Below are 15565 nucleotides of genomic sequence, written 5' to 3'. Positions count from 1 at the left end.
GATGCTTAGGGGACACCGGAGGTAACAGTTCAGAGCAGGAAGTGAAGCCATTGCAAGTGATGATAAAATAGATAAGAATGGAACCATGTGAGAGAAGTCCCACCTAGCTGGACAGCAGTGAAGAGACATTGGAAGAGGATGCTCTGCTCAGCCATTTCAAAGGCTGCGGATAAGTTAAGACAGATGAGGAGGAATAGTTTGCCTTTGTCGCAGTCACACAGGATGTCATTTGCAACTTTGGTAAGCTATTTCAGTACTGTGGGAGCGGCAGAAACGTGATTGGAGGGACTCAAACTTGGAGTTCTGGGAAAGATGGGTATGGATTTGTGAAGCAACAAGTCCAAGGACTCTAGATAGGAAAGGGAGGTTAGAGATGGGGTGATAGTTTGCAAGGACTGTGGGGCAATGGCTAGTCTTTTTTTTGAGGAGAGGGGTGATAACAACAGATTTAAATGAGATTGGAAAATCTGAAGGGAGAGAGCCCATTAATAATATCGGCTGACGTGAGGACCAGGAAGGGAAGTTGGGTGGTCAACAATTTAATGGGAATAGGACTGAGAGAGCAGAACGTGGGTCTCTGGGACAAGGTAAGGTCAGAAGGGGAATGAGCGGAGACTGAAGAGAAATAATAAGATGCAAGTTCAGTGCTAGAACAGGGAGGAAAACATTAGGGAATGCTTGGTTCAGTGAGCCAGTGGAAGGGAGGGATACAGCAGAGGCAGCTGGTCAGGTGCTCTTGATCTTATTGACAAGGAAGTCCATGAGCTCCTCACACTTATTGTTGGAGATGATGGTGGAGGAGACAAGAGAGAGGGATTTAGGAAGGTGGTCTGCAGTAGAGAAAAGCTGAGAGTTAACTTTGCGTTTTAAAATGACTCCCACCCCCAAGTTCTGAATTAAGTTGCCTCTAAGACAGCATCAAAAAAATATAGTCGTAAAAAAGCTCTGCAAGATTCAGCCTAATAATGAGTCAGAAAAACTAATCAGCCATTAACTGTGATAAAAGAATGGCAAGTTGTAAAGTAACATCCTATTAATGATTAATTGATCAAGGTCAGTCTGCTGCAAAAACATCTGTGATGGGGATAGAACTTTCCAAATGGGAAAAAAGGACATTATTGCAAGTAACCAATAAACAGCAGTAAATCACCTATTTGCCTTTTAATGCAGGGCATAATACAAAGTGCAGAAAACATCTTTGATGTATGAAAGTTTCGGAAAGATCATATAATTTTCAATATCAATTTTCCTTAGCACAAACCCAATGGTACAGTGGGTTAGCAGGTATCTCTTCAGCTCTGGCACATCTTCCAATCCAGTTCAGGCTGTTCGGATACAAAGACCCAAAGTAAAATGAGTTTGGTAGCTTCGAACTCAGTTCTTGGTGACCCACAATTTGGCACTAAATTACCAACATCACTCAAGCCATAAGCATAATAGGGTGGCAAATGTAGCAAACCCACTGATTAAGAATCAGTGCAGATGAAACTTTACTCTGCATCTGACCTTTGCTGAACATGATTTGGGAGCACCTAATGCCAATACCTGATGAGAAGCGGAACAGTATTCTATTTGCAACATTTACTCCCTCCACCACCAAGCAGCAGTGTGTACAATCTACAAGATGCACTGCAGCATTTCTCCAAGGCTCCATTAACAACACCTTTCAAACCTGCAATCTCTACCACCAAGAAGGACAAGGCAGCAGATGCATGGGACACCGCCACCTGCAAGTTCCCTCTTAGCCACAAACCATACTGATTTGGAACTATATTGCTGTTCCTTCATTGTTGCTGGGTCAAAATCCTGGAGCTCCCTTCCTAACAGCACTGTGGGTGTTCCTACAATGGAACAAGAAGGCAGCTCGCCACCACCCTCTCAAGGGAAAATAGGGATGGGCAATAAATGCTGGTGTAGCCAGTGACATCCACATCCCGTGAAAGAATAAAAAGTCATTCTCAGTTTGATTCAGGGCACAACAGTACAATGGCAAGCAAGGAGATCAAATGGGAAAACCCTGATGTCAATAATGGCATAGGTCTCTCCAGCAATTTGCCAACTTATCTCTAATTATTTATTTTTTTTTTGCACAGAATTTAAAGCACTGAATTTTTGCCCGAACAATCAGTGCTGGCATTTATGCTCCACACAAGCTTCCTCTAAACCATTTAGCGGATCGTTCATTTGCTTATCTAGTTTCCCCTTATTTGCCTCAACTGCTCCACATGGTGAAAAATTCCATATGCTAACTACTCTGTGGGTAAAGAAGTTTCTCCTGAATTCCTTTCTGGATTTATTGGTGATTATCTTATGACTCCTAGTTTTGAGCTCCCCAAAAACATAATCTCTATATCTATCCTATCAGAGTTCATAATTCTATAGGCCACTATTAGGTCACCCATAGCTTCTCTTTTAGAGTTCCAACTGTTCAGTCTTTCTTGACAGTTATACTGTCTCACTTCTGGTTTCATCCTGGTAAATCTTTTCTGCACTTTTTCCAGTGCCACTAATCCTTTTGCTAATAGGCAGGGTAGAACAGTACACAGTACTTTACCTTGGGTATTGGTTGGTGAGATACATGAGGAATTCCCTTGTTATTCTTTGACCAGTGTCATGGGATTCTTTATAATTACTGAAAAAGGCCAACGCAGCTGATTTAATGTCTCATCTCAAAGGCATATCTAATGGTGCAGCAGTCCTTCAGTACTACACTGTGATATCAGCCCAAATCTTTTAATCAGGTCCTGGAGCAGGGCTTGAACCTGGAACCTTGGGAGTTAGAGATGAGAATGCTACCACTGAGTCAAGCTGCACTCATCTCACAAAACAGTCTTCTCCACAGAACTCCCCTTTTTATTCTGGTACAAATCTTCTCAACTACTGATTCTCCTGACTTTTGCAAATAGAGATTTTAAAAAGTACATATATTTCATGGCAATAACTAATATTTCTGGCAAAAAGTGATTATTCACCAACAGAATACAGAGTATCAAATCTCTTTCACCTACATAACTCATTGTTCAGCCTGCCTCATTCAGGAAAAAATTCCTTTCACAACAGCTCGCTAGCAAATATGTTCAATCCTACCGACAATCCCATTTCCTCATCCACTTACTTTTCCCTCCTTTCTCTACATCTGATCGATCGCTGCCTGCAAACATAGAGACTGAGTAGCATCGGTACTGTGTTGAGAACCGATTCCGAAACGCATGCGGAATCGCCTGGTCGAACATATTGAAGGCGAACTATATCAAGAAGGAAAAAAAAAACACGACAGAATCAGGCAATGGTTATCACAAGAAAAACATCATAATGCATCATACCAAGAAAAAAGGCAGAAAAAATGTTACTAAATCTCCTGTGGGGTTTACCAAAGGGAAGTCAGAGAATATGCTGGAAAGTTTCATTTATTCTGGTCTTTCTTTCTTTCTTGTTTGAACACTTCAGGTCCCTCTTTTCGGGGTCCTAATGTATCACAGAGAGATTCTAGACACTAGGCTGCCTAATCGACAGAAATAAAATTAATTCACTGGAAGTAACAACAACTTTAATTTATATAGTACATTTAATGTAGTAAAGTGCCCCAAAGTGCTTCACAGGAGCATTATGAAAGAATATTTGTCACCAGGCCACATAAGGAGATATTAAGACAGGTGACCAAAAGCTGGGTCAGAGGTAGGTTTTAAAAGGATCTTAGTGGAGAAAGCAGGTGAACTTCATATATGTAATATTCTACGCTGAAGATAATGCTATGCACTGCACATAAAAATGTTTAAGTTAAGAATATATTTGAGTATTTAGGTGATCTAATATTCAATAAAAAATCTATTCAATTTTTTAAATCAGAGATTGATTTGAAAATAAATATTGCAATCTTGTTGCTCCTTCAAATCTTATTGAAAGTGAGAACACCAAGTACATTTACTTTGAGCATCTTGAAGTATACAAGGGCACACAGATGGAATTTCTTCAGCAGTCCAGCACACCCTTTTGCATGGTTCTCAACTTGGGAGAGCTCTTCAGGCCTTTTTCTAATAGCATTAAGGTCTGTTCTTGGGCCCTCAGACAATGGGCATTTTCCTAAAAATTTTCCTTAAAAAATTCCAGCATATTAAGAATTTTCATTGACTGGTATTCAAGTCATAGTTAGCGGAGCTACTTTGTACATATAAACACAAAAAAAAGTTAGTTCCATCTCGGATGAAAATTCAAATTCAGCTCTGGCTTTTTCAACAACCCATCCTCTAAACTAACATTTGTAAAAGTTGATGCAGAAACAAGTCAACATTCATATATGGAATTACAGTGGATAAATGAAATGACAGCTATTAGCCTATATGGATGCTGAACACTGGCATGCATTGTTGAGCCATATGTTTCCATGTTGTAAATTCCATAAAATATTTATTATTCTAGAAATTATACATTTCTCTAATAAAAGACTGTCTTAATTTTCAAAAGATGGCATTGGCCGTCCAATGGAAAAACTGCCTTCAGTTTAAACCAACAACAAAAAAAGTATAGCAGAAAAAAACTTGTTGACAGGTTCACAAAAAATATAATGACTTAGCAGTCCTCAGACCCCTAATTGTAAACCTAAAGTTCAGCAACCCAGTGTTACTGTACAGTTAAACACTTCTCTTGATGAGGGGTGATCCCAACTATGGTCCAGCATCATAAGTCATCTTACAATGCCACTTAGAAAACACTGTTCAGCAATGAATTTACTATTTGAAACCCAATTTCCCGAAGTCAACTTCTCAACCTTGCCCATCCCAGAAGGTGGTTAGTGAAGCAGGGCTCATAATGATGCGCTCACACTTCCTCATAGTGAAGGCACCCCTTTGTAGCAGTGATCATAATATGATTGAATTTCACATTCAGTTTGAAGGAGATAGGAGCGAATCTAAGACTAGTGTTTTTAACTTAAATAAGGGCAATTATGAGGGCATGAAAACAGAGCTGGCTAAAGTGAACTGGGAAATTAGAATAAGGGACAGGTCAGTAGAGATGCAGTGGCAGACATTTATGGAAATATTTCAGAATACTCAGAAAAGATACATTCCAGTGAGAAAGAAAGACTCCAAGGGGAGGATGCACCATCCGTGGCTAACTAAAATTGTTAAAGATAGTAACAAATTGAAAGAAAAGACATATATTTCTGGCAAAGATGAGTAGCAGGTCAGAAGGTTGGACAGAATATAAAAAATAGCAAAAATTAATAAATAATAAGGAGGGACATATTTGAGTACCCTGTGAGACAAAGCTAGCTAGAAAAAGAAAAATAGAGAGTAAGAGTTTCTACAGGTATTTAGAAAGGAAAAGAGTAAGTAAAGTGAGTCTTGGTCCTCTAGGGAACAAGAATGGGGAATTAATAATGTAAAATAAGGAAATGACAGGTGAATTGAACAGATATTTTGCAAAACAAAAACAGAATTACCTGGAAAAACTCAGCAGGTCTGGCAGCATCAGCGGAGAAGTAAAGAGTTGACGTTTCGAGTCCTCATGACCCTTCGACAGAACTTGAGTTCAAGTCCAAGAAAGAGTTGAAATATAAGCTGGTTTAAGGTGTGTGTGTGAGGGGCGGAGAGAGAGAGAGAGAGAGAGAGAGAGAAGTGGAGTGGGGGTGTGGTTGTAGGGACAAACAAGCAGTGATAGAAGCAGATCATCAAAAGATGTCAACAACAATAGAACAAAAGAACACATAGGTGTTAAAGTTAAAGGTGGTGATATTATCTAAACGAATGTGCTAATTAAGAATGGATGGTAGGGCACTCGTTATAGCTCTAGTGGGGGTGGGGAGAGCATAAAAGATTTAAAAAATTTTTTTTAAATAATGGAAATAGGTGGGAAAAGGAAAATCTATATAATTTATTGGAAAAAAAAGGAAGGGGGAAACAGAAAGGGGGTGGGGATGGGGGAGGGAGCTCACGACCTAAAGTTGTTGAATTCAATATTCAGTCCGGAAGGCTGTAAAGTGCCTAGTCGGAAGATGAGGTGTTGTTCCTCCAGTTTGCGTTGGGCTTCACTGGAACAATGCAGCAAGCCAAGGACAGACATGTGGGCAAGAGAGCAGGGTGGAGTGTTAAAATGGCAAGCGACAGGGAGGTTTGGGTCATTCTTGCAGACAGACCGCAGGTGTCCTGCAAAGCGGTCGCCCAGTTTACATTTGGTCTCTCCAATGTAGAGGAGACCACATTGGGAGCAACGAATGCAGTAGACTAAGTTGGGGGAAATGCAAGTGAAATGCTGCTTCACTTGAAAGGAGTGTTTGGGTCCTTGGACGGTGAGGAGAGAGGAAGTGAAGGGGCAGGTGTTGCATCTTTTGCGTGGGCATGGGGTGGTGCCATAGGAGGGGGTTGAGGAGTAGGGGGTGATGGAGGAGTGGATGCCGATAGGGGGGGTGAAGGGAAGATGTGTTTGGTGGTGGCATCATGCTGGAGTTGGCGGAAATGGCGGAGGATGATCCTTTGAATGCGGAGGCTGGTGGGGTGATAAGTGAGGACAAGGGGGACCCTCTCATGTTTCTGGGAGGGAGGAGAAGGCGTGAGGGCGGATGCGCGGGAGATGGGCCGGACACGGTTGAGGGCCCTGTCAACGACATTTTGGCAACGATATTTTGCATCCATCTTCACTGTAGAGGATACAAGTAACATAACAGAAATAATTGTGAATCAAAAGGTGAAAAGGAGAGAGGAACTTAAAACAATTGCCATCACCAGGGAAAGGGTACTGAGAAAATTATTAGAAATAAAAGCTGACAAGTCTCCAGGTTCTGATGGACTATGAAGTCTTAAAAGAAGTAGCTGCTGAGATAGATGCATTGGTTTTAATTTTCCAAAATTCCCTAGATTCTGGAAAGGTCATCAGATTGGAAAATAGCAAATGTGATTCCTCTGTTCAAGAAAAGGATGGAGACAGAAAGCAGGAAACTACAGGCCAATTGGCTTAACATCTGTCGTAAGGAAATTGCTAGAATCCATTAATAAGGAGGTTAAGGTTGGGTACTTGGAAAATCTCAATGCCATCAAGCAGAGTCAATATGGGTTCATGCGAGGGAAATCATGTTTGACTAATTTATTGAAGCTCTTTGAGGAAGTAACAAGCAACATAAAGGGGAACCTGCAGATTTCCAGAAGGCATTTGACAAGGTGCAACATCAAAGGTTACAATGTAAATTAAGAGCTCATGATGTAGGGGGTAACATATTAACATGGAGTATAATGTGGGAAAATGTGAACTTGTCCATTTTGGCAAGAAGAATAAATATTATTTAAATGGAGAGAGGTTGCAGAACTCGGTGGTACAGAGGAATCTGGGTGTCCTGGTTCATGAATCAGGAAAAGTTAGTATGCAGGTACAACAAGAGATTAGGAAGACAAATGAAACACTGTCATTTACTGCAAGGGGGATGGAATATAAAAGTAGGGATGTTACAGTTGTACAGGGTATTGGTGAGACCACATCTAGAGTGCTGTGTACATTTTTGGTCTTCTTATTTAAGAAAGGATATAAATGCATTAGAAGCAGTTCAGAGAAAGCTCACTCCACTGATACCTGGGATAGGGGTATTATCTTACGAGGAAAGGTTGGATAGGCTGGGCCTGTATTCCTGATAATTAGAAGATTGAGAGATGATCTTTTTGAAATATATAAGATTCTGAAGGAACTTGACAGGGTGGGTGCTGAAAGGATGTTTCCCCTCACGGGAGAGAATAGAACTAGGGACACGGTTTAAAAATAAGGGGTCCCCCATTTAAGACAGAGATGAGGAGAAATTTCTTTCAGAGGGTTATGAATCTTGGGAACTGTCTTCCCCAGACAGCAGTGGAGGCAGGGTCAATGAATATTTTAAGGCAGAAATACATAGATTCTGGACCAATAAAGGCAGTCAAAGGTTCTCAGGGGTAAGTGGAATGTGGAGTTGAGGCCACAATCAGATCAGCCATGATCTTATTGAATGGCGGAGCATGCTTGAGGGGCTAAATGGCCTACTCCTGCTCCAAATTCGTATGTTCACCTGGGAGTGGCAAATTCTTGGGAACAGGCCACCAAGAGATATGGTATGCAACACAAAGTCACCTCAGTCGCGCCATAATTCATCCATTAAAGGCAGTGGCAAACTTTCAAGGTTCGGGTTATTGTCGAAGAGTTCTGTCGAAGGGTCATGAGGACTCGAAACGTCAACTCTTTTCTTCTCCGCCGATGCTGCCAGATCTGCTGAGTTTTTCCAGGTAATTCTGTTTTTGTTTCGGGTTATTGCAATATCAGTTGAACCTTCCCCTGGCATTATGACAGCACAAACCCTATTCTCCGTTACTGTTGGCAGTTGCTAATGATGTTTTAGCACAGAGCCTTTGTCAGCTCCCCATCGCCCGTATTACACTCCCAATTTCTATATAGAGGTTCTGTAGGGACTTACTGAGGCCAGATATGATGCCCATGGACATACAATGACTATGCAGTCTCACTTCTCCCCTCCCCCACACAATGGCAGCACCTCCCATATCACTCCGGATACTTTACCATATTTAAATATATCCTGGTTGCAATGGTAGAGTGAGTCGTTAATCGGTTTCACTCTTTGTCCAATAATTCGGCCGTCAGCACATAGAAACACACACAGTAAACTGACTGACTCCGCGTCGCCACTCTCCGGTGCAACCACTTCCACGGCCCTGCAAGAAAGGGACGGGCTTCTATTGGTCAATGTCTGTAACACTCAAGCATTATTGGCTGCTTCGGTGCGACCAATCACTTGCCGCATTAACCGAGCCGTATTGCGGGTCAGGGGTTCAGTCAACCGACCAATCAACGCTCGATTAACAAGACTAGCGAGTTTTAATTGGGTGGTTCAGGCCAGTTCTATCCAATCACACCGCATTTACTGACACGATGAGCGGAGCCTGTGACGGAGAGGATGGGCCTTTGCAACCGGGATGTACAAAATTAGGTCTGGAGTTATGATAGCGGTTCATGGCTTTTAGAATTACTTAATTGCAATTATATAATCCCCAATCGATTAGTTAAAGGCGAGGAGTGCAATGTTTCAAGCTAATGTGGCTTAAAATGTATTAATTTTGAGAAAATACAAAATCAAGTATCATAAAATAAAACTAAACAAAAATAGGTCATATCAATATATTTTCATATCAGTGTGGGTTTACCAACCCTCCAGGAATTGAAGATCAATCTGCAGGACGCTGCTGTGTGCAACCCTGGAGAAAGTCACTGGGATATTAAAAATGTTTTTGTCATTTCCTTTGTACATTTCTCTTTACCAGATATTAAAAATATTGAAAAGGAGCGGAGCGGGGGCGGGGGGTGGGGGTGAAGTGTGGGGAGACTGTTTTTCATCCAATTGCTAATGAGTCTTTTTGCTTTTCATTTGGCGTAGGAAGGTAGTGCACCACAAGGATGGATGTGTTCACGGACTAATGGCTGGAGCCTTGGGGCAAGTCATGTGATTAAACCTCCAGGAATACATATAGTTACAGTTGGCACCCCTTATCAGTATAATCTAAATTTGTCAATATTCTTTGTTTTGATGCACACTGATCAGTATAGCTTAGCAACACACTGATGGCATGAGAGGAGAGACATGACTTTCTGCCACACAAATAATGAAGAGTTGCACGATTTTGTGAAGCCCAATTGACATTTTACACACAAAATTACTTGGCAACTATTTACTAAGTGATGCCCCAGCTACCCTCTTTACAACTTAAAATCATAGAATGTGATACTGTAGAAATAAATCTGTACTGGTTTAATCTCCAGCTCACACCTGAACTCGTTAATAATTCTCTTTGTCAAACAACTATAAACTGTCTTTTAAAAGAAAGTATGGACCCAGTTTCAGCAAGAAGCTGTGGCACAGAATTCCATATTGTACCAATTGCTGTGAAAAGATTTTTTCTAACTGCCCAATGCCCCTTTGTTTCTCGTGTTACCATCTCACTGAGAAATGGAAACAATTTATCACTATTCACTTTATCATAAACCTACATACTCTTAAATACCTCCATAACATCACCCCTTAAAAAGGCTCGAGATGTCTTGGTCATATATTAAATACCTTTGAGATGTCATCATGCTAGGTTACTGCATGTGGATTGCTACAGCTGTACTTTGATACAGCACAAATGTGCAAGGCTAAGCTGATGGCTGGGCAAAAAATGTGCAATACAAGGACTGGAATGACAAATATTACTGATTTTCAACCATGTACACCCATTTAAGTCAAAAATTTATGTCTTCAAATCCTACTCATTAGGGAAGGGCAATAAATGCTGGCCTAGCCAGTAACACCCACATCCTATGAATGAATAAAAAAACTCATGAGGATTGAACGTACGATCTAGGCTGATTCTCTCAGTACTGCACCAAAGTGTGTGGTATTGTTGGAGGTACTGTCCTTCAGATGAGACATTAATCAAGGCTCTGTTTGCCACCTCAGGTGGATGGAAGGGATCCTATGGTAATATGGTAATATTTGAAGGAGAGTGGGAAATTCACCTGCTGGTCATTTTCATTGCTGATTATGGAACCACACTGCGTCAACTGACTGCTACATTTCCCTCAATTACAAAAGTGGCTAAATTTCAAACAAGTTCCTCATTTGTTTAAAGGACTTTGGGACATTGTGAGGTCACAAATGATACTATAAAATACACGTTATTTTTCTGTTCAAGGACGAAGGACCTTTAGGCTCTGTGATAAAGCTAATGAAAAACTGCTTCAATTACTGAATGTTCCAGTTGAAAGACTGTTCCCTGTTATGGACAGCAGACCTATTTTGAATAGTTGAATTATTAGGTGAGACTCACCCCATTGGAATACAAATAAATGTCTCCCTTTAAAGGGATTACACTACTAAAATATTTCAGGAGGGGTTGATTCATTCAAGATTATTTTTAACACAAAATAAAAAGTAAATCAAAGGGGTCACATTTGGAGAAGTCAAAACAAAATTCCATCTGGTGCTAAATGGTCAAGGAAAGTGTCCAGCTGGTTAGCACTGTATTCTGTTGTTCAAGGCAGTTGGACAATCAATTGGAAGAAACCTGCCTGGGAATCTTGTGCACCTTCGTGTACTAGGGTATTGGGTATCCAGGATCCAGTTGGCATTATCAATTCTCCTGCCCTAGACTAAATGTTCTCAGCAGAGTTCAAAACAGGAATATTTTACAACTTCATTCTTTATGCAGAAATGGTATATACACGAACAGTAATATAAGGTAACATATACAAGTCCAAGTAAACAAACACTGATGCTGGAGTATGAATTAACCCACATTGCATCTCCTAGTTTAAAGAGGTGCATGATAAACAACTGGTACCACTGGCACATATTAGTTTCATTATGTGTACGATTGGGTTATAGGGGGGAATGCTATCTGGAGCAATAGAATTGCATATTGCAATTGGAAAAAAAAAATCATGGAATAATTAACTGGACAAGAGCCAGCTTCGATGGGGCAAGAACAGAGCTGGGCCAGATAGACTGTAATGAAAGATTGGTAGGAAAAACAGTAGCTGAACAATGGGCTACCTTCAAAAAATAATTGGTTTGGGCACAGTCAAGGTATATTCCACTGAAAGGGAAAAGTAGGACAAACAAATCCAGAGCTCCCTGGATGAAAAAAAGGAGATTGAAATTAAGATAAAGAAGAAAAAGTGCGCTTACAACAGGTGTCAGGTAGAAAATACAAATGAAAACCAAGAGGAATACAGAAGGTTCTGAGCAGAGGTGAAAAAGCATATTAGAGAAGCAAAGAGGGATTATGAGAAAAGACTGGCAGCCACTATAAAGGGGAGTCCGAAAGTCTCCTATGGACTTATAAATAGTAAAAGGGCGGTAAAAGGGGGAGTAGGGACGATTAGGAACCTAAAAGGAAATTTATACATGGATGAAGGCTGAGGTATTAAAGGAATACTTTGCATCTGTCTTTACCAAGGAGGTATATGTTTCCATGGTGACAAATGCCACTAGAAGGGTTCAAAATTGATAAGGAGGAAATTTGGGTAAACTGTCGGTACTTAAAGTTGACAAGGCACCGGGACCGGATGAGATGCATCCAAGAAAATTGAAGGAAGTGAGAGTAGAATTTGCAGGGGCACTGGCCATAATCTTTCAGTCTTCCTTAGACTCAGGGGTGGTGCCAGAGGACTGGAGAATTGCAAACATTATGCCCTTGTTCAAAAAAGGTTGTAAGGATAAGCCCATCAATTACAGACCTGTCAGTTTAACTTCAGTGCTAGGCAAGAATCTAGAAACAATTATTTGGGATAGACTTAGTAGTCAAATGGAAAAATATGGGTTGATAAGGAAAAGCCAGCATGGATTTCTAAAGGGGAAATTGTGTTTAACTGATATGCTGGAGTTTTTTGAACAGGTTATAGGAAAGGTCAATGAGGGTAATGCTACTGATGTGGTGTACATGGACTGTCAAAAGGCATTTTACATGGTTCCACACAACAGACTTGTGAGAAAAGTTATTGCTCATGGAATACAAGGGACAGTAGCAACATGGATACAAAATGGGCTGAAAAATAGGAAGCAAGGAGTAATAGTCAATGGATATTTTTCGGGCTGGAGGAAGGTTTGTAGTGGAGTTCCGTAGGAGTCAGTATTGGGACCCTTGCTTTTCCTGATATATATTAATGATCTAGATCTTGGTGTGCAGGGGACAATATCAAAGTTTGCAGATGATACGAAGTTTGGGAGTGTTGTGAACTGTGAGGAGGATGGTGTGGAACAAGAGGAAGTAGACAAGTTGGTGGAGTGGGCAGATAGATAGCAGATGAAGTTCAATGTGGAAAAATGAGAGGTGATGCATTTTGGTAGGAAGAACATGGACAGACAATATAAAATAAGGGGTGAAATTTTGAAGGGGTGCAGGAGCATAAAAACTTGGGTGTATATGTGCATTGATCATTGAAGGTGGCAGAACAGGTGGAGAGAGCAGTTAACAAAGCATATAGTATCCTGGGCTTTATTAATAGGGGCATATAGTACAGGAGCAGGGAGGTTACGCTGAATTTATATAAGATACTTGTTAGACCTCAGCTGAATATTGTATACAGTTCTGGATGCCACATTATAGGAAGGATGTGAACACATTGGAGAGATTGTAGAAGAGGTTTATAAGAATGGTTCCAAGGATGAGAAACGTCAGTTATAAGAATAGATTGGAGAGGTTGGGACTGTTCTCCTTGGAGAAAAGAAGGCTAAGAGGAGATTTAATAGAAATGTTCAAAATCATGAGGGGGCTGGACAGAGTAGATAGGGAGAAGCTGTTCCCACTCGTAACAGGATCAAGAACAAGAGGGCACAGATTTAAAGCAATTTGCAAAAGAAGCAAATGTGACGTGAGAAAAAACATTTTCACGCCTGGTTCGGGCCTGGAATGCACTGTCTGGAAGTGTGGTGGAGGCAGGTTCAATTGTGGCATTCGATGATTATTAGATGATTATTTGAATAGAAACAAAGTGCAGGGGTACAGGGAAAAGGCAGGGCAATAGTCACAATGCTCATTTGGAGAACTGGTGCAGACACAATGGGCCGAATGGCCTCTTTCTGTGCTGTTAAAATTCTGTGATTTTTGTGATTATTTAATATAATTTTCATTCACTTTTCTCTCTTTTCCTTAAGGTGTTGGTTCATGCTGAAGTATGATTCCATGGGCACTGATCATTTATGTTATCCAATCCAAATAGTCATCTTCTCTGAAATTAGTGGGCTCATCCCCCATGGGAAGCCATCTTGCCTTCTCTAGTAGCTAGTCACAAGGTAGAAAACAGAAACAGAGCTATTTTCAGAGATACTAACCACATTCACTGATACCAGTTGTGAAATTCAGACCACTACCTGCAGTGAACTGATCACAAACTTGAGATGGACTTTACTTGTTTGTAAATATAAATGCAAGTTGTTGTATCAGCACTACATTACGTGACACAGCTATTGACTGGAATAAAATATAGCAAGGCTTAGAACTTCTGGTGGGCGGCTTGATAAGGAAGTCTTCCCGGCATTTTGGCATCTGCAAGGTATAGAAGGCATCCAGGGAAAGCAACTTTCACGCAAAAGTATCTCTGAATAATGTGCCAACTCTTTTCTAAATTGATCACTGAACATTAAGTAGAGGGAATTTGACACTGTTGAGAATGTACATTATTTATCTGCTTTTAACTTCTGCAAGATAAAATGGTACCCCAACCTTCAGCAGGAGTATTGTATAAAACTACAAATTCTAATTACACTCATAAATTCCATTAGTTTTTGACTGTATGCTATTTCAAAAAGCTAATTATCCTGGCAGAAAGTACTGTTCTATATTTGGAAATGTTGCTGAAGGTATGATTATTTTTAATATCAGATTCTTCTTCTTTGACAGCTAGACTTTGATTGGTTGCTTGGATTTTTTTTTATAAAAGAGTTCTTTGGTTTTCACTTTTGAATTCAAGGTTTGTTCATTTATTCATTTTATTCTGATTCTGATTCCATTTCTCTTTCATTCATTCCTTGATTACTTTCTAGACGTTCCTGGAAAGAGATCCTTTGACATCATTCAAAGGCCATTTTCTTTCTTCAACACTTCTTTTCAATTCCTTGGCCATTCAAGCCACCTATCACTTGCCAGTAAGATATTGGGCAAATAACCTACTTTTTCAGGCTCCCATTGGGAGTCATTCTTGAATTGAATTTTGAGTTATAAAGGAATGGTGCCCTTTGCTTTCTATGCCATTTGACATCTCCTTGGTTTGGTATGGCTTATGAGGGTGCCTGGACACTTTGCTTCAATGCTAAGTTGCACATCTGTCAGAATACTAGTGGAGATTTAAAAAGATTCGTACTTCCAAACAAGAAATGTGAATAGGTCGGATTCTGTAAACGTGTTGTTATAAAGCGTATGACTTGAGCTTGACACAGGTAGCAGCAGTTATTGCTACTTCACTGTGAAATGGATTACCATGTTGACTCATTTGAACAATCTGCAAAACCTTAACAGCCTCCTTCCTCATAATCCCCCAGCCCCGAACAGCAAGCTTCTATCTCCTAGCTCCACAAACAGGACTGCCGGATAGACCCATCGTTTCACCCTGTTCTTTCCCTACAATGCTGACTTATTCCTATCTCGACTTTTTTTCTCCCTTTGTCCAGTTCTCCTCACCAAAATCTGAGACTCTTCTGATGCCCTCTGCCACTTCAGCAGTTTCCATAACAGTCTTTTTTTCACCATGGATGTCCAAGTTCTCCACATCTCCATCTCCCACCAGGACGGCATGAGAACTCTCCGCTTCTTCCCTTAAAGGAGGGCCCAAACAGTCCCCATCCACTATCACCCTCTTCTGCCTGGCTGAACTTGGTTTCACATTTTCCCTTTAACCCCACTCACTTCCTCCAAATAAAAACTGTTGCTATGGAATCCCATATGGGTCCTAGCTATGCCTCCTTTTCATAGGATATGTACAACATTTTGTCCCAGTCCTACTCACTTCTTTGTCTCGTACATTAATGACCATTGATGCTATTTCTGGCTCTTGCCCTGACCCGGAA

At 40.7% G+C, this 15565-nt stretch overlaps 1 protein-coding gene across 5 annotated transcripts in view; it reads right to left on the bottom strand.

Annotated features, from left to right (window-relative positions):
• ufd1l (ubiquitin recognition factor in ER associated degradation 1) overlaps positions 1–8702 on the bottom strand; it is a 40499-nt gene extending 31797 nt beyond the window's left edge. Inside the window, exons 1-2 of one of the 5 annotated variants that reach the window (XM_041202878.1) lie at positions 8527–8702; positions 3116–3245 (exon numbers count right to left, since the gene is read on the bottom strand). In XM_041202878.1, coding sequence (XP_041058812.1) covers positions 3116–3245; positions 8527–8529 — 133 coding nt within the window. In that variant the 5' untranslated portion in view covers positions 8530–8702. Of the gene's footprint in view, positions 1–3115; positions 3246–3925; positions 4066–8082; positions 8344–8526 lie in introns of those variants that run through there. The other 4 variants (XM_041202876.1, XM_041202880.1, XM_041202879.1 and 1 more) reach the window with 4 other exon arrangements.
• Positions 8703–15565: the final 6863 nt, after the last annotated feature.

The sequence above is a fragment of the Carcharodon carcharias genome, chromosome 13, assembly GCF_017639515.1.
Source record: "Carcharodon carcharias isolate sCarCar2 chromosome 13, sCarCar2.pri, whole genome shotgun sequence".
Classification (NCBI taxonomy): Eukaryota; Metazoa; Chordata; class Chondrichthyes; order Lamniformes; family Lamnidae; genus Carcharodon; species Carcharodon carcharias.
This window is presented reverse-complemented; position numbering and strand designations above follow the sequence as displayed.